Source organism: Apium graveolens, chromosome 4 (assembly GCF_009905375.1).
Source record: "Apium graveolens cultivar Ventura chromosome 4, ASM990537v1, whole genome shotgun sequence".
Taxonomy (NCBI): Eukaryota; Viridiplantae; Streptophyta; class Magnoliopsida; order Apiales; family Apiaceae; genus Apium; species Apium graveolens.
In genome coordinates this window covers 58648578-58674281 of record NC_133650.1, presented here as the reverse complement: position 1 = coordinate 58674281, position 25704 = coordinate 58648578, and the positions used below count along the sequence as shown (strand labels likewise).

Here is a 25704-nt window from a genome sequence, read left to right as displayed (position 1 = left end):
CAAAGACTCAGTAACAACACCTTCTCAAAGTCAGATTGATGTGGCTCCCATAAATATGGATTCACGGACAATATCTTTAATAATAGAAGCACCTCACACAGAAAACTCACCCACAAATTCTTTGGATGTGGATATGATTTACACATCAATTCCTGATTCTCCATCTTCAACTCTAATGGAGAAGCCAAAATCTACAACAAGTGAGCATCATCTTTTAGATGATTTGTTCGCTCACTTGCCATTTCTTTCTGATTCCACTGAGAAGTCTGTGCAAAATCTCAAATCAATCACCACAGATTCTACAGTAGTTTCCACTCCAAACTCTCTCATTTCTACAATCTTGACGGATATTTTTCATCCATTGACTAGTGATTTTATCTCGACGGATGTGCTTAACTGTAGTCATTCGTTGAAACTCTCAACTACTACTTCGACGAATGTTTATCATCCATTGACTATCACTGCACCACTTGCAATCTCAACTATTGTTACAAGTGCAGATGATTTAGTAGTTGTACAATCACTCCTAGGATTGACGGAAGGGAGTGAACAGGGTGAGAGGCTAAAATGCTCTCAGGCAAAAGGAGAGGAAAAGAGTGACACTATGAAAGCTATTTCTTCCAGCTTGGCAAAAGTGAGTGAGTGGAGTTCCACCTTTGTAAGTGAAGGTGAGGGTGTGAGGGTGGGAAGCCAAGAGGAGCCCTTGATACAAGAAAATGAGAGAAAATGAGAGAAAAACAAGTACTGAAGAATGGGAAGAGCCCATTGTCAGTCAATTAAGTGATGTCAATGAGGCTGAAAAGAAATAACTATCTCAGCAAGATTATCAAGCTGTATTAGACTATGTTTCTTATGAAGTTGAGGAATTTATTCACCCTGTTCCAGCTTATCAAGATATGGGTGAACAGGACAATGAGGCTGCTGAGAGAATTTAAAACTTGGTGCACACAACTGCTTCAATGCGGAGAGCCAAGGATGCAATCACTTCCATGCCCTCCACAACTGGTGATGATTATAAATATCCAACTGGTCATTCTGAAGATGATTTTGGGGATGATGATGAAGATGATAAAGGAGATTATATAAACATAGGGTGAGAAGCAGGCCCTAGCTCAAGTACAAACACTCCATAATGGATGTTTAGCAAAGAATGCAGTGAGCATCAGTTCAAATCCACTCTCTTTAACGTAATTTATCAAACTCAGACAACTCTTTACACATTGCCTTTTCTCACTCCAGTGAGAACCACTTTGTTGTTTATCTTGTCAGTCACAACACAGGATTCTGCATTAAAAGTAACTGAGTTGCCCCTATCATAAAGCTGGCTGATACTCAACAGATTGTGCTTGAGACCATCCACTAGGGCAACTTCCTCAATGATGACATTATCTTTTGAAATCAAGCCATTTCCTATAGTATAACCCTTGCCATCATCTCCAAAAGTAATACTTGGGCCAGCTCTTTCTCTAAAACCAGTGAGCAGGGTAGAATCTCCAGTTATGTGCCTTGAGCAACCACTATCCAGATACCATAGATTCTTTCTATTTCCCTGCACACATTAAAATCAAATCAAGTTGATTTTGGTACCAAAGTTTCCTTGGGTCCTGCCTTGTTAGCCTTTTTCTTTAGTTTCCTAGGTTTGACCTTATTTGACTTGGGTATTTCAGATTCATCATTTGTCATCTGAGTTGGACCTTTAAAACCATTCATCATTGCAGAATTATCATGCACAAGTTGGTTAACATGAAAAGGCATACTTTGTGCAAACATGTTATTCCAGTAAGGCATGTTAAATGGCATTTGTGGCATACTAAATGCAGCATAATATGGATTTTATGCAAATGGCATGTTAGCATACTGTGCATTCAAATTGTGTGCAGGCATAACATTGATAGGCATTGTAGGCATGTTGGGAATTGAAAGTGGTGTAGACATAGGAGCAGGCATAGCAAGTTTGCAATTAAAAGACAAATGATTAACAATACCACACTTAACACATATTTTTCTTGGTGTATATTTATCAGGTGTGTAGTTGTTATGTTTGATAATTCCTACTTTTCTCATTTCTATTGTTTATCCTTTTTGACTCTGCTTTCACTTCAATTTTCTCCAATCTGTCATTCAATTGCTTGATAGACAGATGACTAACATTGACTCTTTTGTTCTGTTTCACTTGACTTGTTTCTCCTGGAACAAAGTTCTTAGAAACTAATCCATATTTTTCATTCAACTTAGCTAGCTTAGCTTTGCTAACTAGTTTACTTACACTCAACGGATGTGGCTCATTGTCTCTCGATGGATAATCCTTTTGATTATTCGATGGATAATTTACATCATCCGTCAAATCCACATCAGCTAAAAGTCCTTCAACCAGATTAGAATTAAGCTTCTCCTTGTTCTTTTCCAGGCTGCATCACCTTAAGATTCTATACCTTGAACTTTAGTGATTTGAGCATGGACATCTCTAGATGATTTCCAGGCCTTAATCACTTCTTGTTCTTGTTCAAGTTGTTTTCTTAAAATTTACTCTTTCTTTAAGGATTTAGTTAGTTCATCCTTAACAATCTTGCATTCTATTTTCAATCTTCCAAACTCAATAAATTGAGTCTCTAGCACATGATTTCTTTCACATAAAAACACATTGTTCTATTTAATTTTACTATTTTCTTTTATGAGAGACTTAAGTGTAACACGCAGGTGATATAATTCAGTAGACATGTCATTGATGGTATCATTACTGTCACACCCCCAACTTGAAAATACATATTATACAAATTATTATAATAGTTAACAAAAGATAATAAACACAACCGAATCTAAGATCTTACAGTTTAGGATTTGGAACAACCCAACACTATTAACTATTACAACCTGATTTTTAACATCGAGTCCTCACATAAAACTATCTCTTATTCTACCTGAGCTCGAACATACGTATCGACATCACAAGTCTTACGTGTTGTCTGCTTGAATCTAACCATAGCTGCTAGATGTAATATCAGGGTGAAAACAAGTAGTGAGCCAAATGCTCAACAAGTGCTATACAATAAAATGAGATAAAAGAATAACAATGTGAAGATAAAGCTAATAATTACAAGAGATGGACTGTTGGGTGATGGCATCATTTGTTTTCCAAAATCATTTCTTAATCAAAAACCATTTTATGACGCTACGGATTACAGTCGGTGATTAGCCGCGAAGTAATCCCGAACCTCGTTGGGTTCTAAAACATTAATGGCATCCCTAGGAAACTTTTAAGCCTACCATTTTAGTGCGGAAAGGACTTGCGTCTCAGTCCAGATCCACCATTTAAAGAAAAAAATTGTTCCCCTTTGGGACTGAAAATCCAATTTTTTTTAATCATTTCAAAAACTGATGCCAATTGACAATTAATTTCTTAAACCGTAAACATCTTTATCAAGGGTTATAAATCCACTTTGAAACACTGGGAATATATCCACTAGGGCCATGGTCCACTAGACTTTACTCTATCAGGGTAATTGAAAGGTTTCTATTTACAAGGACTTTGACAAGGAGATTTAGTAAGGCTATCGGATAATATGAAAGAGTAATGCCAGACTAGGCTTAAAGCAATGGTTTCAAATAAGGTATAGGTATTAAAATATCAAGAAGATAAGAATCACTGGTTCTAGGTATGATATAGGTATTAAAATACAAAGAAAGTGATCATCAGCTTAAGGTATAACAGGGTATCACGCTTTAGGGTAAGGAGAGGGTTATCAAATAATCATTAACAATCTTTAAGGGATGACTGGGTTTTAGGCTTCAAGCTGAGGTTATTGAGTATAACTTATACATAAATCAACATCACAATTACTTTAGTATACTAGCATAATAAGACATTTTGATCAACTTGCATAACAATCTTCAAATAAGGTTAAATTACTTGCAATAGACACTTGAGGGTTCATGGTATTTCTATATAATATGAAGATAGATTTGAAAACCACTTGGTTCATGTATATCAAGGTAAATCGGAATACTCGCATCATATATAGGAACTAGTTATCACACACCTGCAGGGTAAATGAAAAAAAAGGCAGGTTGAATCACTTGCCTTGAAAAAGGTTGGACTGGACTGGCAGGTACGAGCAACTGAGAGCTTTACTCGATCTTTATGGAAAGTTTACCCTCGTCTTGAGATCCTACACAAATAATAATAACCTCATTATAATATATTCTCACTAACTCAACCTATTTGCAAACCGAAATTAAACACAATGGCATTTAGGCCTATATACACGCAATTTACAATCACCTTATAACATAATAGTACACATAGCCACATATGCTCACATACCATATTTAAGTACCACATAATATCACACACGCCATATTGCAACACTAGGCTTGGATGATCTCGCTCCACATACTTAAGTCACTTGATCGCTATACTAGACAAAATCTCCAAATTTTGGCTTCCTATTCAAAGTGCCTTTACTAAACCATCCAATTCCTATTGACCCTAACTTGGAACTTTAAATCTACTGACTTTATGCTATCTTGCAACTATGCTGGTCAACCTAGGCCTCACTTATAAGTGCTCTAAAACTATGTGGTAAGTGAAGGTGCTTATTATGGTAAATTTCAGAATGACATCTAAGGTTTATTGGGTGCGTTTGACACTCTTACACTTCAAATTTTCCTTCAAAACTTATACAATAACTCTTCTGATCATAAGGCAACTCCCAAACTTGATGTGGCTCAAGGGCCTAGCTTGGGCCTCCCTAGGCCTAAGCTTAAAGTCCATGATTCCCCTGTTTTTCTGGGCAAAAAAGGTCCTGACTTGAACTAACTTGTGACACATTATTCTAAATCAAATCCTAAGAACCATGGCTGTAAAAACTCCTCTGACATTCCCTCTAACTAAGGCCGAACAAGGCCTAATGAGGGCCTACCTATGACATGGTCAAAACTTCCCATTTTTAAGTTGCAACAAAACTGTCCTCGGCTGGACATATTTGGTGTTTCCACTCGTGCACCTAACCAAACGTCTTACAAACCTCCAAAAAACACCTAAAACCTATTGTATACTCCTAGTGCTAGCTTCTGGTGGCTTGGGCCTCAAAGTACACAACCATGACAAGGTCAAATCTCACTCTAAACCTGAGGGTACCAAACTGATTTTCTGCAGAAACTAATACTCTCCTTTCACCAAGGTTCTTACTTAACAAACCCAACCAACAACAATCAAAAACCCAATCCAAATCTTAACTAAGGTATTCTACTGAACTAACTCCCTTACACTCAAAATAAGCTTAGTGGAGATCATGCTTACCTAAGGTGCAATATAGCAAAATTAAAGTTAACACATTACACAAATTACAAGTCATCAAGTTTTTGAGAACGACAAGTTATATCTTCTTTATAAATATATACGAATTAACATCACATATCAAGGAGCACATATCAAGATTAATATCTTAACCCTACTGAAATTAAGGCTTACTAACAAAAATCAATCCAAATGATCAAAACTTTCGAAAATCATGAGTGGTTTACATGCATGCATGCCTATGAATATTCAAACCAAAACAATATGGTTTCCAAAATAAATTTTACCATAAAATCAACATGCAATCCTAGCATAAGCTATAACTAAATGATCACTTAGCATGCAAAGGGTTTTATCAAGTTTTTTTGCTACAAAATTCATGTTATCACCACCAAAAACACATAAGAATGAAACAAGGCAACACAACAACCTCAAGAACCATTCATTCGGCTCCCTCAAGGTCATGGCCGAATGAAATGGAAGGGAAATGACCATTAAAATCAAGAGCCTCATTCTCATGACTTGGCATTTCACCATTCCTTGTAGTTCCCTCAAAATACAACCTTAAATCCATGAGAATCAAGATTGTACTTTGAGTTCCAAATAAAACTTTGACATGCAAGCTCAAAACTTAAACTTTTCACTCAAAACTCTTTGGATTATATATGATCAAGATATAGGAAGTAACATTTACTTGAATGGGAGATAGATGCTTGAATGAAAAATGAAAGAAAAGAGGGGGCGGGGCTCGGCCAAAAGAGCCGAGAGGGAGGAGGGCCGAGAGGGGAGGGAGGAGAAAGGAGGGGGGTGGAATGGTGGAGTGAAAGTGGAGTGATCATCACACTTGCTTGGTTTTTAAGCTTTTGATTTGACCAAAAGTGAGTGGATTTAGGAAATGACAAGAGTAACCTTCTAGTTAAAGTCAGGTAGATTTGCATGCAAGGACAAAGTGGTAACTTGGCTAGTAGAATGAAAGTGAGTGGGGTTGGAAATGCCTTCTTTGCCCCTTAGTTGAATGGAAGAGTATTTGCATGCGAGGGTAACCATGTAATTTGTTAATTACTAAGCAACTAATTTTCAAAGATTTATTTTTATAAAATAAAATAAAAGTTCAAAAATTATAAAATTTATACCATAAAATAACTTGGATTTTTAGAAATTTTATGAGATCGCTTTTCAAATTTGTGAATGAAATAATTTTTTTTAAAAGAAAATTTTCCAATGTATAGAATATTCCTTATAAATCAAAAATAAGGGCAATTGATAAAACTCTTGCTTTGAAAAAAAATTATATTCTACATAAAGCAATTTATAATGCAGAAATTTCCATTCTCACAAATGTACAATCATTAGATATATTTATAATCAGCTCTAATATTATACAGAGTTCACAAATAATATTACACAAAAGGCCGGTCGTAATAATTACACTCAGATTTAGATAAATGTGATAGGTTTGTTGTGATTACTTGATTGCTTGATGAACTTGTCTCTATTTCATCTGATTTGGCCATAAGTTCTAGATTGACATAGCTTGTATCTTCATCCTCTTCCAATCCATCTACAACCTAGTCATTTTCTTATGTAATGAAATCCCTTTCCTTTTGTTTGAGAAACTAAAAGTATTTCTGCTTATAATCAACAGCCTTAAACTTCTTTTTACCAGAATCAGGCTTTCTACATTCACTAGCAAAATGACCTGTCAAGCCACACTTGTAATATTTTAATTTAGACTTATCAACCATGTATCTGTTTTACTTGGCTGCTCCAAAATTCCTCTTGAATTTGAGCTTGGAAAATCTCCTGGATAGAAAAGCAAGATGATCATCTATGTCATCCATGTCATCTTGACTAAGCTGGTCTTCATGCTCCGCTGCTAGTCCCTTTCCTTTGCCTTCACAAACTCTTAAGTTTGGTGCAGATTCAACAGCTTCAACCTTTATCTCCTTCTCCTTTTCTTTCTCAACAACTAGTGCAATGGACCCTCCCTTCTTTTTTCCTTTCTCGATCTTCTCATCTTGCTCTATTTCAAGCTCATAGGTTTTTAGGATACTATACAGTCTATCCAAGGTGAACCCTTGTAATCTTGTGAATTTCTCAATGAGACTGTCATAGGCTTCGAATCCTTTGGTAGAGATCTAAGGAATTTGAGGTTTGAGTCTTTTGTTTTATAGACCCTTCAATGCAATTTTAGAGCATTCAGTAGTTTTTGGAATCTACTGAAAATGTTAGTGAGTGACTCACCTTCTTCACTATAGAAATGCTCATATTGCTAAAGCAAGAGTTGCATCTTGTTCTCCTTTACTTGCTCAGTTCCATCACATATAATTTGAATTGTATCCCATACATCCTTAGCAGTCTTGCAGTTTATGATGTTGTCAAACATGTTACTGTCAACACCATTAAACAGAATGTTCATGGCCTTTTTATCTTTTTGAACTTGTTCTTTATCTGGATCTGAAGATTCTGCTTGTGGCTTTGGGACTGATGCTTCATTTCCTATAGCAGCTCTCATAGGGACATGTGGACCTTTCTCAATGTAATCCACATATGCTTCATCTTGAGATAGGAGATGCAGGTGCATCTTCACCTTCCAATGGTGAGAGTTATCTTTGTCCAGAAATGGATTTTTACTCCAACATCTTTTCTATTCATCTTGTCGATTGTGGTGATCTTTACACTCTTTGTACTTCAAGAGCTTGCTCTAATACCAATTTTTATTCCTAATCAATACAACAAGAATTACAGAAGGGGGGTTTGAATATAATTTTGGCTTCTTTTTCTGATTATAAGAATGTTCTTACTTAATATATAACTGTGTTTGATTTTGCAAGAAGTACGGACTGAAAGTAAAATGGAAATTAAAACATAAAGCAATAAAACACAAGGTTTTAAAACTTTATGGTGGATTTGAACTTATCCACCAGAGATATATATATAAAGATGAGAACTCTGTGATGCTTGAATAGCACACAGCTGCTTACAAGTGAACTTACAGAATTACAAAAAGATTCTTAACAGATACAACTTTATCTATCTCTCAGAAAATAATGTTTACTTAATTATATTGTTCTACTTGCTACACTTGGTTTATATACTACCAAGTTACATGATAAAAAGAAAAAAATAGTAAAACAAAAATTGTTTCTAGTATAATTCCATGCTACTTCATTACTCTATCTAGCATCTTTGAATATCTTTATAATTGCATGGAAATGGTAATGCTTCTTTGTTCTCTAAATCCTGCAATTAGGCTGCCACATTCCATTTGCAAATATACGATGCATGTGACTGTGTTGTCACTGTCAACTACTCTTTTGAATTATGATCATCCATCAGAACTATTTTGGTCATCCGTCGGGAGCCTTGTTGATTATCTGTCGGGAGCATTTTTAGATCATCCGTCGGGAGCCATTCTGTCACTTGACTCTATTTCACTTATACATAATTACAAGACATCTTATATGTACAATTAGCCAACCTATTCTGCATATCAATCTAGTAGTCAACATGACTTAATAAATCTTACAGCAAAGTCCTAATCTTTTTTATCCTTGTTATACCTTATGTGGCAGGACCTAAATCATCCTTAATCGACAAGTTTATAATATCTTGTGTTAGGAATATGTGTATTAGTTTGATGATAACTTAAGCAAAACACTTAAGTAGAAATCTAGTGTTTGTAGCCTCAACGGATAAGACCATCTTGGCTATCCGTTGAAGGAGTAGCCCTACTTAGCAATAAGTTTGGTATTGTAGCACATTTCACTCTCTGGTTTCAAGCTGTAATTCTTAGATGTTGTTAGGAAATAATCAGTCATGTTGACTACTAATGGATGTACAAATAGGAGGGCTAATTGTAAATATTTCATGCCTTGTAATTTTGTATAAGTGAAGAAGTGTCAACGGATATTGAAGACCTTCAACGGATAAGAAACAAAGCTTCAACGGATAATATCCATCAACGGATAAGTGCTTCAACGGATAAAGCTTCAACTGCTAGAGCATCAACGGATAAAGCCATCAACGGATGAAAGCTTCAACGGATGCTCAGTCTCATAGCAATTGATAGTGACAGTTAACAAAGCTGACAGAGGCACATGGATTGACAGAGATAACTGGAATGTGGTAGCCTATTTTAGGAACAGCAGAAAAAGCAGTCGTTTTTAGTCTGGTTCAAAATGGAAAGTCAACAGATAATTCCATATTACACTGGATAAAAATGGAATAGAAACAAGTGGAGAACTATTTTCTTATTGTACTTTATCTTTGTCTTCACTTGTAAACTTGGTGATATATAAACCATGTAGTAGCTAGTAATTAGATGTGAATTTTCCCTGAGCTGTTTAGAAATATCAAGAGAGAAAATCATCTAGTTTGTACTAGGAAGCAGCTGTGGTTTAATTTTGAATCACAGATTTTCTGAAATAACACATCTCTGGTGGAACAACAAATCCACCAGAAAAGTTTTTAAGTTCTTTGTGTTCATTACATTTGTGTTTGAATATATATTTGTCTGCATCAGCTCCAAGCAATTCACACACATTTGATCACTCAAACACTTAGCCTTACAAACTGCTCAAAACGTGAAAAAGTTTTGAGATTTACATTCAACCCCCTTCTGTAAATCTCATTGTTAGTCCACTGGGAATAACAATTGGTATCAGAGCAAGCTCTTAACATATAAAGAGTTTAAAGATCTATTCTGCTAACATCATGAGTGCACAGAAGAACTCTCCTGTTACCATCATGAATAGGAAGGATATTGGTGTAAAGATTCCAGTCCTGGAAAAGGATAATTATCATCACTGGAAAGTGAAGATGCATTTACATCTTCTTTCTCAAGATGAAAGCTACATCAACTATATTGAAAATGGTCCTCACATCCCTCACAAGGTAGCCACAGCTGCTACTGCAACAGTTGCTGTTGGACAGTCTATTCCCAAGCCAAGAGAAGAATGGACTATTGAAGACATGGAAGAAATCCGCAAGGATAAGAGAGCCATGAACATTTTGTTTAATGGCTTAGATCAAGATATGTTTGACAATGTCATCAATTGCCAAACTGCAAAGGAAGTTTGGGAAACTGTACAAATCATCTGTGAAGGTACTGAGCAGGTTAGAGAGAACAAAATGCAGCTTCTTATTCAACGGTATGAATATTTTCACTTTGAAGAAGGTGAATCATTAAATGATACCTTCAACAGGTTTCAGAAACTGTTGAATGGATTGAAGCTGTATGGTAGAGTGTACCAAGTCAAGGATTCCAACTTAAAATTTCTTAGGTCTCTGCCAAAGGAATGGAAGCCCATGACTGTCTCTTTGAGAAACTCTCAAGATTATAAGAACTTCACACTTGAAAGATTATATGGAATTTTGAGGACTTATGAACTTGAAATGGAGCAGGATGAGCTGTTAGAAAAGGGAAAGAGAAAAAGAGGAACAGTTGCTCTTATAGCTGACTGTGAGAAGATGGAAGCCAGGAATGAGGAGAAGACAATGCCAAGTCTCAAAGTTGGCACAAGCAAATCAGAATCAAGCAAGGGTAAAGAGCAAGTTGCTGAGGATGAAGACAATTCCAGTCAGGATGAATCTGATGATATTGAAGAACATTTGGCCTTTCTGTCCAGGAGGTTTGCAAAGATGAAGTTCAGGAAAAACACAAAGTTCACTAAGCCAAACAAAAACATGGTGGACAAATCAAAGTTCAAATGTTACAACTGTGGCATTAGTGGACACTTTGCAAGTGAGTGTAGGAAGCCAAATTCTGAGAAAAAGAAATTTGAGCAAGTTGATTACAAAAAGAAGTATTTTGATTTGCTCAAACAAAAGGAAATAGCATTTCTTACTCAAGATGATTGGGCAGCAGATGGGGCAAACGAAGATGATGATGTGGAATATGTCAACCTAGCCCTGATGGCTAATTCTGATGAAAATGAAACTAGTTCATCAAGCAACCAGGTAATTACTACTGATCTCTCTCAGCTCTCTAAACATGAATGCAATGAAGCCATAAATGATATGACCAATGAATTATATCATTTGCGTGTTTCCCTTAAATCTCTAGCAAAAGAAAACACTAGGATCAAGGAGAATAATGTGTTTTTAAGTGATAGGAATGCTGTGTTAGAGGATCAGGTAATTGAGCTTGAAAAGATAAAACTTAAATGCCTGACTGTTGAGAGTGAACTAGCAGAAGCTGTTAAGAAAGTGGAAATTCTTTCTAAATAGTTAGAAAGTGAGCAAGAGGTAATCAAGGCCTGGAAAACATCTAGGGATGTCAGTGTTCAGATTGCAAAGGTCCAGGGAATTGTATCATTCTGTGAGGATGCCTGGAAGAAAAACAAAAAGAAGTTAGAATTAATTGATGGATTGTCAACGGATGTGGAATCAACGGATGATGAAAGTTATCCGTTGAAGGAAGAAAAGGAGCATCCGTTGAAGGCTCATCAATTAAAACAGGCAAGTTCTTTTAAAAATAAAAATCTAAATAAAAAGAATGATTCAACTCTCAAGAACTTTGTCAAAGAAGGAGCTAGCACATCCAGAGATGTTAGTAAGGTGAATATAGGACATATGACTTTAGATCAGCTAAAAGATCGACTTAAGTTGGTTGAGGATAAGAAGGAAACTAAAAGAAAATCTAAAAGAAATGGGAAGGTAGGGATTAATAAACACAACAATTACACACCTGATAGGTATGCTCCTAGAAAAAGCTGTGTGCATTGTAAAAGTGTTAATCACCTATCTGATAATTGCAAATCTGTTAAAAATACTCCCATGCTCTCAAATCCCTCCATACCTAACATGTCTATGTCATCTCTGCATGCTATGCCTGTTATGTCTCACCAGAATCCCCATGCACATTTTGCAAACATGCCATACATTAACAGTCCTTATTTTACTGCATTTAGTATGCCTCAAATGCCATACAGTATGCCTATGTGGAATAACATGCTTGCACAACATATGCCTTATCAAATTCAATCAAATGTGTTAAATGATTCTGTGACTAACCCTACACTTCAACCAACCACATCTGAGACCAAGGTTGACCCAAAGTTACCTAAGTCAAAAGATGCAGGAGGAATGAAGTCTAGGAAAAAGACTAACAAAGGTGGACCCAAGGAAATTTGGGTACCAAAATCAACTTGATTGATTTTGTTGTGTGCAGGGACAAAGAAGGAATCTATGGTACTTGGACAGTGGTTGTTCAAGACACATGACAGGAGATTTCACCCTGCTCACAGAGTTTAAGGAGAGAGCTGGCCCTAGCATAACCTTTGGAGATGACAGCAAAGGATTCACTATGGGATATGGCTTGATTTCAAGAGAAAATGTCATCATTGATGAAGTTGCATTGGTTGATGGTCTCAAACACAATTTATTGAGCATCAGTCAACTATGTGACAGAGGGAATATTGTTTCCTTCAATTCTGAAGCCTGTATTGTCACAAGTAAAAAGGATAATAAAGTGGTTCTAACTGGAGTTAGAAAAGGGAATGTGTACTTAGCTGATTTCAACTCTACAGATGCAGAATCCATTACTTGTCTTCTCAGCAAAGCAAGCCCAGTTGAAAGTTGGCTATGGCACAAGAAGCTGTCCCATTTGAATTTCAAGACAATGAATGATCTAGTCAAAAAGGACTTAGTTAGAGGAATGCCTTTAGTGGAATTCACAAGGGATGGACTGTGTGATGCTTGTCAGAAAGGAAAGCAAAAGAAAGTATCATTCAGTAAGAAGCTTGAATCTGCAATTGATGAACCTCTACAACTTCTACACATGGATCTTTTTGGACCAGTCAATGTATTGTCAATTTCAAGGAAAAGATACTGCCTAGTGATTGTAGATGATTTCTCAAAGTTTTCATGGGTTTATTTTCTTAGATCAAAGGATGAAGCTAGTGAAATCATCATCAATCATATTAAGCAAGTCAACAATCATCCTGATTTCAAAGTAAGGAATATTAGGAGTGACAATGGAACTGAGTTTAAGAATTCAAACATGAAGTTGTTCTGTGAAGAAAATGGGATCATGCATGAGTTCTCAGCTCCAAGAACTCCACAACAAAATGGTGTGGTGGAAAGGAAGAACAGATCACTAATTAAAGCTGCAAGGACAATGCTTGAGGAGTCAAAACTCCCAACTTATTTTTGGGCTGAGGCTGTTAACTGTGCATGTTACACTCAGAATATTTCTCTAATCAATCAGGCAAAATGCATGACTCCCTATCAATTATTCAAGAGAAGAAAACCAACTTTAAACTTTCTACATGTCTTTGGTTGCAAATGCTACATCTTAAGGAATCAATCTGAACACAAAGGGAAGTTTGATGTAAAGGCTGATGAAGGAATATTTGTTGGTTATTCTGCTGGAAAATCATATAGGGTCTACAATCTAAGAACCAACATTGTCATGGAATCTGTACATGTTGTGTTTGATGATAAAAAGATTGATGGACTAACAGATGAGGGACATAATGAAGAGCTCAAATTTGACAACATTGAAATATACTGTGATGATAGTGAAGATGAGAATGATGAAGAAGGCATCTCAAGAAGAATTCAGAATCGGCCTTTGGATAATGCACAGAATGCTGCATCCATTGAAAGTCATAATTCAGCTTCCGTTGAAAGAAGCAATGCAGCATCCGTTGAAAGACAAAGTGCATCATCCGTTGAAGTTCATAACGAAGCATCCGTTGATCACAGTCTGTCAACGGATAATCAATTCACCTCATCAGTTGATAGAGCTCCAAATTCCTTCCAAAGGATCAACAACTCAGGGGTAGTTTCAACAAATCAACATTCTATCTCACATCATGACAATACTGAGGCAACCTCATCAAGGGCTAATCTACCACCTCAAAGGAAATGGACCAAGAATCACCCTTTTGAACTGATCATTGGTGATGCTACATCAAAAGTACAAACTAGAAGGGCTACTCAAGATGAATGTCTGTATAGTAGCTTTCTATCACAGGAGGAACCTAAGCGAGTGGAAGAAGCTCTTTTGGATCCAGATTGGATTTTAGCAATGCAAGAGGAGCTAAACCAATTTGAGAGGAACAAAGTATGGAAGCTGGTACCCAAGCCAAAGAACAAGAGTTCTATTGACACAAAATGGGTATTCCAAAACAAGATGGATGAAAATGGCATTGTCATAAGGAATAAAGCCAGATTGGTTGCTAAAGGCTACTCTCAACAAGAGGGAATAGATTTTGATGAAACATTTGCTCCAGTTGCCAGACTTGAAGCCATCAGAATCTTTCTAGCCTATACAGCTAATGCCAATTTCAAAGTCTATCAAATGGATGTCAAGAGTGCATTTCTAAATGGGGAATTGGAGGAAGAAGTTTATGTAAGCCAACCTCCAGGTTTTGAAGATCCAAATTTTCCAGACCATGTGTATTATTTGTTGAAAGCACTCTATGGACTAAAGCAAGCACCTAGAGCCTGGTATGAGACTTTATCAAAGTTCCTTCTAGATAATCACTTCACAAGAGGTACTGTTGACAAAACTCTCTTCTTTAGAAATGTTAATGGCTCTAAGATACTTGTACAAATTTATGTAGATGATATTATATTTGGATCTACAGATGATAAACTTTGTAAAAAGTTTGCTAAATTAATGCAAAGTAAATATGAAATGAGCATGATGGGAGAGCTAACTTACTTTCTTGGTTTACAAGTTAAACAAGTTAGTGGTAGAATTTTCATTAGTCAAACTAAATATATTTATGATCTTTTAAAGAAGTTTGACTTAATGGATTGTTCACCTGCAAAAACTCCCATGGCCACAGCCACCAAGCTTGAATTAAACAAGGCTGAAAAGTCTGTGGATATTACAAGTTATAGAGGCATGGTTGGCTCACTTTTATATTTAACTGCCAGTAGACCTGATATTATGTTTTCTACAAGTCTCTGTGCTAGATTTCAAGCTGACCCTAAAGAATCTCACTTAGTGGCTATTAAAAGAATTTTCAGATATCTCAAGGGGACTCCAAATCTAGGAATTTGGTACCCTAGAGAGTCTGGTTTTGATCTAATTGGCTACTCAGATGCAGATTATGCAGGTTGCAAAATAGACAGGAAAAGCACAACAGGCACCTATCAATTTCTAGGGAACAAGCTTGTATCATGGTTCAGCAAGAAGCAGAATTCTGTTTCCACTTCAACAGCTGAAGCTGAGTACATTACTGCTGGTAGTTGCTGTGCACAAATACTATGGATGAGAAACCAATTATTTGACTATGGTATGACTGTTGACAAAATTCCAATATTTTGTGACAACACGAGTGCCATTGCCATTACTGAAAATCAGTGCAGCACTCAAGAACCAAGCACATTGATATCAAGTACCACTTCATTAAGGAACATGTGATGAAAGGTACAGTGGAACTTCATTTTATTCCAAGTGAAAAACAGATTGCAGACATATTTACCAAGCCACTTGATGAATCAACATTCACAAGATTAGTAAGTGAGTTAGGTATGCTCAACTATTCATAATCTATGTCATCTATATAATCTGTCTTGTAGCCTGAAATGAATTTGCTGCAAGAACAAAGTTGGCTTTAATCAAGACTTATCCTATCAACGGATATTCCCTATCCGTTGAAAGCCAAAATTGTTCTATCAACGGATATTCATTATCTGTTGAAAGACAAATACATTTCTGGTAATTTTATCCTTCAACGGATAAAATAGTGTTGTTCATCAACGGATAACTATTTACCTTATCTGTTGATGTGCCGCGTCAGTTACTATAAGTGAGTCACAGCCGTTGATTCTTTTAATCAACCGTTGATACAGATATACAGTGTTGTATGTATTTGTATTTACGGTAGTTTTCAGAATTTCTACAGTTTTATTTATTCTTGAACGGCTGTAACTTACTTAAAAGTATCATTTAATTACTTTATTTTTGTTTTAATTCAAGAAAGTATAAAACTCCAATTGAACTCTTATTTTCACTTTACGCTGTCTTGCAATTATTATTCTCTTTCTCTCTAAATTCTCAAGTTTTTCTCTGCAACCTCTACTCACAACAATGGCACCAGTAGTCAAAATTATGTCTCAAACAGGATTTGTTTATGAAAAGAATAATTTCATAGCCTTGGTTGAAACGAATGAAGCCCATTCTGATTATCACAATATGATGGACTTCATCAAGAACTGCAAACTAAGCTATGCAATGCTGGAAGCCCCAACCATCTACTGTGAGGTGATTGAGGAGATTTGGACAACTGCAGAGTTCAACTCCACAGATATGACTATTGCCTTCTCTCTCAAAGGTAAGGACTATTGCATTAATTGTGATGATATACAATCTTGCTTTAAGTTGCCTGAGAATAATGGCATGACACCACATACTGATAAAGATGTCTCTGCAATGCTAGATTCCATAGGCTATGCTTTTGATTCTGCTAGTTTAGGTAGTATTAGAAGGAAAGGCCTTAGGAAAGAATGGAGTTTTCTTGGAGATGCCTTTATTAAGGTTTTCTCTGGGAAGATTAGCAATTTTGATGCTATCACTTCATCTCTTGTTAATATGCTCTATATGCTAGTTTCTGATAGGTACTTTAATTTTAGCAACTGTGTTATGCTAGAATTAGGTTCCAGATTAGGCAACGAAGCTAATAGACCACATAACATCTACTGTGCTAGATTCTTTATATTATTGGCTAACCATGTTGCTGAAGGTTTGGTTATATCCAATGAGAATAATAAACTCAAATGCTGGGCACAAGAGAAAAGGGTCCTTGCAGACCTTTTGAGAATGAACCTCAACAGCCAGGTGCCATTGGTATACTTGCCAATCATGAATGCACCACAGGTAAGTGAGGTAAATGTTTCTATAACTCCTACTATTTCCAACCCCAATGTTTCTTTGCCTTCTAGTGTGGCTATGGAACCTGTGTCTTTGTCCAAACAAGCTCCTACCAAAGCCACCAAATCTAAAGTTTCCAAAGTCAAGTCAAAGAAACCTACCTCTGTTGTTTCTCAAAAGATAACAGTTGTAACAACTACCATAAACCCTGAAGGGAGTGAACAGGGTGTGAGTGGTGAGGGGAGGGGTGAACATCAAAAAGCCCCCCAGGATAAGGTGGGAGAGGTGAGTGGTACCCAAACCAGCCAAGCCACAGTCTCTCAAAAGACTGTGGTGGTTCAAAAGGAGTCCAGCACAACCCTAGTTGCATCCTCCCAAAAGGATGTAACTATTGAAAATAGTCCCCAACCAGGGACACATAACAAAAGAGGGAGGGACACTGAAGCTACACATTCACCAATTAAAGCCTTTTCAAGGAAGAAGAAGGCCAAAACCCTAGTTTCCACACAAGGGACACACACAGGACAGATACATCCACCAGTATCTGTGCCTTCTCAAATTCAGCTTGATGTGATTCCAGCAAGTATGGAATCACAGCCCCATTCTCTTAATATAGAAACACACTATTCATCAAGCTCTCCAACACCCTCTCTGGATGTGGACATGATATTCACATCAATTCCTGATTCTCCCTCATTAAAACTCAGGGAGGAGCCCCACTCAAAACCTGATGATCATCATCCTTTTGATGATTTGTTGGATCATCAGCCAATTCTTTCGGATGTAGTTGAAGATTCTGTGTTACCTCACCTAAAATCAATCCACACAGATTCAACAATTATGTCACTTTCTATCTCCACATCATTTCCTTCTTCAACGGATATCTCTCATCCGTTGACAAGTGGTTGTTCTTCAACGGATAAGCTTAACAGCAGTTATCCGTTGATACCATCAGGTTCTACTTCAACGGATACTCCCTATCCGTTGATGGCCTCTACACACTTAACAGAAACAATTCCAACTGTAGAGGACATGGCAACTGTATAATCACTTTTAGGCTTGAGGGAAGGGAGTGATTTTTTGAGTGAGAGGCTGGGTTGCTCCCAGGCAAAAGGAGAGGTTGAGAGTCACCAAATGCATACTATTTCTTCCAGCATGGCAAAAGTAAGTGAGAGGAGTGCCACCTTAGAAGGTGAAGGTGAGGGTGTGAGGGTGTGTGTGAGCCAGGGGGAGCCCCTGATGCAAGAACGGAGAGAAATTGAGAGAAAGGCAGGTACAGAAGCTATAAGGGTGGATCCAGCCATTGCTAGTGAGTTAATGAAAGTGGATGATGCAGATAAGGAAAGACAATTTCAGCAACATTACAAAGCTGTCATTGATAACATTTCCTTGGATGCTGACACTTTTACTCACCCTGTTTCAGCCTTTCAATTTTTGGCTGCTCAGGGCAATGTGGAGGCAGAACAGACACTACACATTGTACACACTTCAGAATCTCTTCTCAGAGACAAAGCTGCTGTCAACAGGCTGCCTTCTCAAGCTGGTGAGCCATCTGAAGAATTTGGAGTAAATTCTAATGATGATGACTCTAATTCTTTGAATGAGAGCATGAACTTAGGGGGAGTAGAAGGCCCAAGTTCTGCTCCTGCTCTTCCTGAATGGGCACTTGCCAAATCACCAACACCAGGAGAATTTGGTGTCACTTTGGTCAGACAAGTTATGACAATTTAGAAGGCCTTTCAGGAGACTCAAGATGCTGGTACCAAGGCAATTCTTCAAGCTCATCTGGAATCTCTGCATCTCTTGCAGTTGCAGCATTACCAGCAAAATTTAAGTGTGGATGAGCTCAAGCAGGACATTCTGATCTGAAATCCTACAATGCTGAGAAATTGGATTCAGTTATACCCTATGGTATTATGCAAGATTTGTTGGGGAGACTGAGGAAAGCATCTGATGCTGACAAGAGGCTGGCCAGATTGGAAGATAGGGTTCAAATCATTGAAGACTCTATGGTCACCATTCTTCAGAATCAACAAACTCAAACAAATCTACTCATACAGCAGGCAAAAGCACAAGGCTTGACCCCTACCCTTGATGATAACAAAAAGGGGGAGAATAAAGGGGAAGGGGAGGAGAGCCATCTACAACAGTTCAGATTTCTCAAGTGCTAGTTCCTGTCATCACAACTTCTCCACCAATTCAAGTCAAAGGAAAGCTAGATGGAATTGATCTAATCCAGATAGCAACAGCTGAATTGCAAGTCAAAGAGCAAAGGAAGAAGATTGATGAAAAGATGCAACTAATATTTGGTTCTACAACTTCTCAATCACAATCTGTGAAGCATAGCACAAAAGTGGAATCAATTATTATGGAACTCAAGCCAGTAGGGAGGCATAAGGATGGAGAAACTTCTTCCAAAGATCTGCAACCTATGGTTCTCAAGCCCAACAACAGTTTTAACAAGGACTCTACAAAGAACCCTCTAAGCCTTGCTCAAATGAAAGGAGTGGATTTTCCTCTTCCAAAGCCTGATGAAGACAAGCTTTTGGGTAGAAGTATCATAAAGCTCAAAGAGAACATGGATGAGGCTGTAAGGAGGAACATGGCTGTTATCTTTAGAGAGGGAAAGAGCATCTATGTGATGCAAGGACATCCCAAATTCTCAATAGCCAAGAGGGAAGAAACCAAGAGGTTGAAGGAAGAAGCCAAACAGCTAAAGGCTAACAAAAGAGCACAAGCAAAGCTTGAAAAACAGCTAAAGTTAAGTCAGGCTGAAGAACAGAAAGAAATTGAAGACAAAGGTGAAGATAGAGCTATGGGGGACATGGTTGGTACTGAGATGGAGGAAAGAAGTAAGGAAGAATGGCAGAAAGGGAATAGAAAGAAGGTCAATGCAAAGAGAAAGATGGTAGATGAGACTGAAGAAAACCAATCAATATCCAAACCACTACCCTCTATTCCTGAACCCATTGTGCCTGACCCCTTCATAAACATTCATGGTGAACCAATCATTCCTAAGGAGGAACCAATTGATTGGGACACCATCAAATTGCCCACCTTCCTAACCTCTTTTACACCATCAAAGAAGCAGAAAAGAAGAATCAAATCAACACCCTCTAAAGCCTCAATCAAATTCACACAGAAGCCTAAGCCTAAACCTCAAACCTCTAAAGATGATTATGTTCACATCTGTGACATAAAAGAATTTTCAGACATTGAACTCTATCTGGATGAGCTGGAGGATGTAAGGGGAATAGCTGCCTACAGACAGCTACCAGAAAGACTAGTGTTCAAATACAAAGGAGTTGGGGAAAGAACATCGCCTCTTCACAAAATTCTGAATGAAGGCTACTCTACCTTGATTAGAGTCTACTCAGCCATACAAAAGGATTCTGGCTTTACCAGGACTGCCAGGACTGAGATTCTCAACAAGATTGCCAACATAAGGAAAACTTGAAGGGAGCCCAATGCCTTGCTTAGAACTTTACTCATTCAAGAGAGAGGTATTACAATTCACAAATCACCTCATTGGTTGATGGAGTTCAGAGACAACAAAGGAGTCAGAAGATTTTTCAGAATTGAAGATCAGCTAAAGATTGCCAGTAATGAAACTCTCAAGGATATGCAATCTAAGTTAGATATCAATGAAGAAGATGAAGCTGAATTCTACAGACAACTTCAACTTCAAATAGAGGAGAATGACAGGAGGCTAGGAAAGAAAACCAGGGATCAAAGGAAAAGAAAGTAATTTGCTCAGGCTAAAGGAGCACCCTTGGAAACAATGTATTTCTTCAATTTCATCTCAGCATATACACTTTTGTAGCACTTTTGAATTTCTGCTTTGTTACAGTTTATATATTTGTTAAGTGTTTTGTTATCATCAAGCTAAACCCAAATTTATGCCTACAGTTCTAGTAGACATAAATAGGGGGAGATTGTTAGGAATATGTGTATTAGTTTGATGATAAGTTAAGCAAAACACTTAAGTAGAAATCTAGTGTTTGTAGCCTCAACGGATAAGACCATCTTGGCTATCCGTTGAAGGAGTAGCCTTACTTAACAATAAGTTTGGTATTGTAGCACATTTCACTCTCTGGTTTCAAGCTGTAATTCTTAGATGTTGTTAGGAAATAATCAGTCATGTTGACTACTAATGGATGTACAAATAGGAGGGCTAATTGTAAATATTTCATGCCTTGTAATTTTGTATAAGTGAAGAAGTGTCAACGGATATTGAAGACCTTCAACGGATAAGAAACAAAGCTTCAACGGATAATATCCATCAACGGATAAGTGCTTCAACGGATAAAGCTTCAACTGCTAGAGCATCAACAGATAAAGCCATCAACGGATGAAAGCTTCAACGGATGCTCAGTCTCATAGCAGTTGATAGTGACAGTTAACAAAGCTGACAGAGGCACATGGATTGACAGAGATAACTGGAATGTGGTAGCCTATTTCAGGAACAGCTGAAAAAGCAGCCATTTTTAGTCTGGTTCAAAATGGAAAGTCAACAGATAATTCCATATTACACTGGATAAAAATGGAATAGAAACAAGTGGAGAACTATTTTCTTATTTTACTTTATCTTTGTCTTCACTTGTAAACTTGGTGATATATAACCCAAGTAGTAGCTAGTAATTAGATCTGAATTTTCCCTGAGCTGTTTAGAAATATCAAGAGAGAAAATCATCTAGTTTGTACTTGGAAGCAGCTGTGATTTAATTTTGAATCACAGATTTTCTGAAATAACACATCTCTGGTGGAACAACAAATCCACCAAAAAAGTTTTTAAGTTCTTTGTGTTCATTACATTTGTGTTTGAATATATATCTGTCTGCATCAGCTCCAAGCAATTCACACACATTTGATCACTCAAACACTTAGCCTTACAAACTGCTCAAAACTTGAAAAAGTTTTGAGATTTACATTCAACCCCCCTTCTGTAAATCTCATTGTTAGTCCACTGGGAATAACATCTTGAGTAAGTTCTTCCAAAGAATAATGGGGAAGAACTGAAAAAGAAAAGAGCAAACTAAGTATTTAAATAAAAATTCTATTAGAAATATGTACAATTATAGTACCATAACTCCCTTAGAATCACTATAACTTATAAATTATATTAACGATCAAGCACCGACAACTAAGAATGAAACATAAATTTCAACCAGGGCAAAAAAAACAAATATTGGAATATTTTGGAAAATGTCCAAAAGTCAGACTTTCTAAATGAAGTGCACAGAATGTTCTCGTTTAACGTTTCAACAATTTGAGGCATAAACCTTGAGTGAGAAGATACAGCTACGCTCATCAAAGATATCTAAGGATCAGCAAAACTCGAAACCTGCATTCTCAACTTACCTTCAAGTTTAAAATAGAAAATTAGTAATATGTTTTTGTTATCTACAAAGACACCATGAATAGCAGTCCCTATCAGAACAATTTATGCGACACTTTCTATTTTCGTAGTCTGCTTTTGTTAATAATAAAGCATGACATATTCTGTATAGCTAAAACAACAAATTGCGAAACAGAAACTCAGTGTACAGTTGCAGAAAAGATACAGAACAGATACTTAAAAGGAGTAACAGAATTGCTAGGTACAACAAAACTAAAAAACATGTTTTATTACCTTCTTTTTTATTAAATCTCCAATCTTGTGTGTAAATCAAGCTCTCAACAACAACATGTGCTAAACAACTTCGATATTGGTCCAATATTCTTCCACCGGTACTAAACGCTGATTCAGAGGCAACGATTGAAATGGGAATCGATAAGATATCTCGAGCCATAAGAGCAAGATGAGGAAATATGAATTGGTTTAAGTTCCAATATTCTAGAATATCAATATCAAGGCTTCTGTTTGATCTTTTTTCTTCCAAATACTTCTCCAACTCTGTTTTTTCCACTGGATTCAGATCTCTGTCCAGGGCATCAAATTCTTGAAATAAATTACAAAACAAAGCAGATTATAAAATAGGCAGATTAACAATAAAATGAAATGATTGGACATATAATTCAGGTATAAAAATTACCTTCATTACATCTGATCCAGCCATCTGGAGTGAAGTTCCAGCATCAGGTTCACACACAATAGTGTACGTGTGAATTATATCTTTGTAAAGATCAAATAATTGCTTTAAAGTATCATGAAGCAATTATATCTGTTCACAGTTTTCTCCATACAACATTTGTAGGAAAACTCCACAAAATGAGTCTTATATCGTGGATTAAAGACAACGGCAATCGCAAGAATGGTATTATAATATGCCCAATACTTATCGAATTTGGGTTTCATTTTTGTAGCCAAAGACCTTGCTACATAATTCCTATCCTCAATTGCCTTAATCAATGTAAGTTGGACCAAAAACACATTTGGAAAGTACAAATTTGCTGTAGGATATTTCGATCCGGAAAATAATTTTGTAACATTGTAGAATACTCCAAGAAACTTACATATCCCTTCCACTTTATCCCATTCGTCATCATCAAGATCATGTTTATAGTTAGAATCGCTTAATTTCAAGTGGGAAAAAGCTCGACGATAATAGAGTGCACTATCAAGCATAATGTATGTTGAGTTCCACCTAGTTGGGACATCTTGACACAAACCTTTGCTCCTACTTAAAGCCACTTGTTCTATACATTCTCTAAACTTCTTTTTCCTACCTTGAGACCCCTTAATATATATAACCGATTCTCTAACTTTTACAACAAAATCATCCATATCTTTCAACCCTTCTTGAACAATTAAATTAAGGATGTGAGCACAACATCTAATATATAAAAACTGCCCTTTATTTAGCAAAGCATTCCATAAATTCAGTTGTGTCCTCAAAATATTCACAAAGGCCTCATTACTTGATACATTATCTAAAGTAATACTAAATAGCTTGAACTCAAGATTCCATTCGCACAACAACTTATAAATCTCATCGGAAATAGTAATCCCTGTATGTGGTGCAGGCATATATGAAAAATTTAGTAACTTCTTATGTAATACCCAATCATCCGTAATATAATGTGCTGTAATTGTGATGTACCCATCAGTTGTAACTCATGTCCATAAATCCGAAGTTAAACAAACTCTACCATCATAATTTTTGAATAAATTAAACAACTGCTTCTTTTCAAATTTGTAAAGTGCCACTATATCACTTTTTAAAGTGTTCCTACTAACTAAGGTAGCTTTCGGATTAGTATAAATAAAAGCATCCCTAACACCTTCATACTCAACAAATGAAAGAGGAAGATTATGTCTTACCACGACACTTGTAATCAAATCTCTGAAGATTTTTGGATCGAATGATGTGTTCCGTAATGCGATAGAACCTTGACTGTTACACAAGATCATCTGCCTTATATCTCCAGTGTTTAAATAAACTTTCTGATGTTTAAGCATATTACCAGTCCCGTTTGTTGAATTGTAAACGCAAGTAAACCCACATTTGGAACATCTAACATACAACACTTTATCTTCTCCAATAGGAAGTTCATCAAACGTATCCCAAGCTTTCGATCATCTTTTTTTTTGTTCCTTTGTGCTTCTGTCCAGGTTTACTCTGTCCAGGTTTACTCGAACCTTCATTTGGATTAGTTGGGTCAGATGGATCAGTTGGTTTATCCTTACCTTCGTCGTGATTATCTCCTTCATCCTCGCTAAGAGTTTCATAGTCCCGCATAAACATTACAGACATCTATATTAACACAGGACTTCCATCAAACACTTAACATACATACATCCTCGCTAAGAAATTCAATCAATACATTTTCAATCAAACACAGAGATATCAATCAATGCGCAAACATATTCAATCAATACACAAATATATAATTCTTCTCAGGACTTCCATCAAACACCTAACATACATATTCAATTAAGAAACATATTCAATCAATACTATATGTCTATATATGATATATATAAAACGATGAAGATTACCGAAATATTAGTATTTGTTTCCTCCATTAGAAGTTTAGAACATAGGAACTCAAAAAGAAAGAAGAAAGTAGTTTTTTTTGTAAGAAACGGTGGTGTTTGAAAGAGAGTGAGTGAAACCCTAAAAGTAAAATGTTTAAGTTGCAAAGACTAAAGACTGGATTCAATTTGGTCAACAATGTTTTCTACTTTGTCACTTTGTGTTCCAGTTGGAAATGTACATTATTTATTTATTTGCGCATAATGTATAAATAATATAAGTATAAATATAATTTTTAAATAAATAAATAAATATTTATTTATTTAGTGTACTTTCGTTTCGTGTCGTGTACCTATGAGTAAAACCAAAACCAACACTAAATTTATTCGTGTAATTTCATGTTCGTGTACTTTCGTGTCCGTGTACTGAAAATTTAAAACCAAACCCATAATTTTCGTGTCATTTTCGTGTCGTGTACGATTTTTCCGGCTCTAGTCTTTAGCAACAGTTTGCACTGTGTGTGAACCCTGTACATCCCCAAGGGTTTTTGATTTCTTCTTTCTGGCATAAGTTTGGGGTGAGCTAGTGTCCCTTACCCTTTTGGCATGTGCTCTTGGTTAAGAGTTTTGTTCAATAGTCACATCCTTTTGGGAGGA

General features: G+C 36.6%; 1 protein-coding gene across 1 annotated transcript; it reads right to left on the bottom strand.

The window, feature by feature from the left end:
* Positions 1–23268: 23268 nt before the first annotated feature.
* LOC141718571 (zinc finger BED domain-containing protein RICESLEEPER 2-like) lies at positions 23269–24826 on the bottom strand. Its single transcript, XM_074520952.1, has 2 exons — positions 24691–24826; positions 23269–24080 (listed from the first exon to the last, which is right to left on the bottom strand). Exons 1-2 carry the CDS (start codon positions 24824–24826, stop codon positions 23269–23271), a joined length of 948 nt encoding a protein of 315 aa, XP_074377053.1.
* Between the last annotated feature and the right edge of the window lie 878 nt (positions 24827–25704).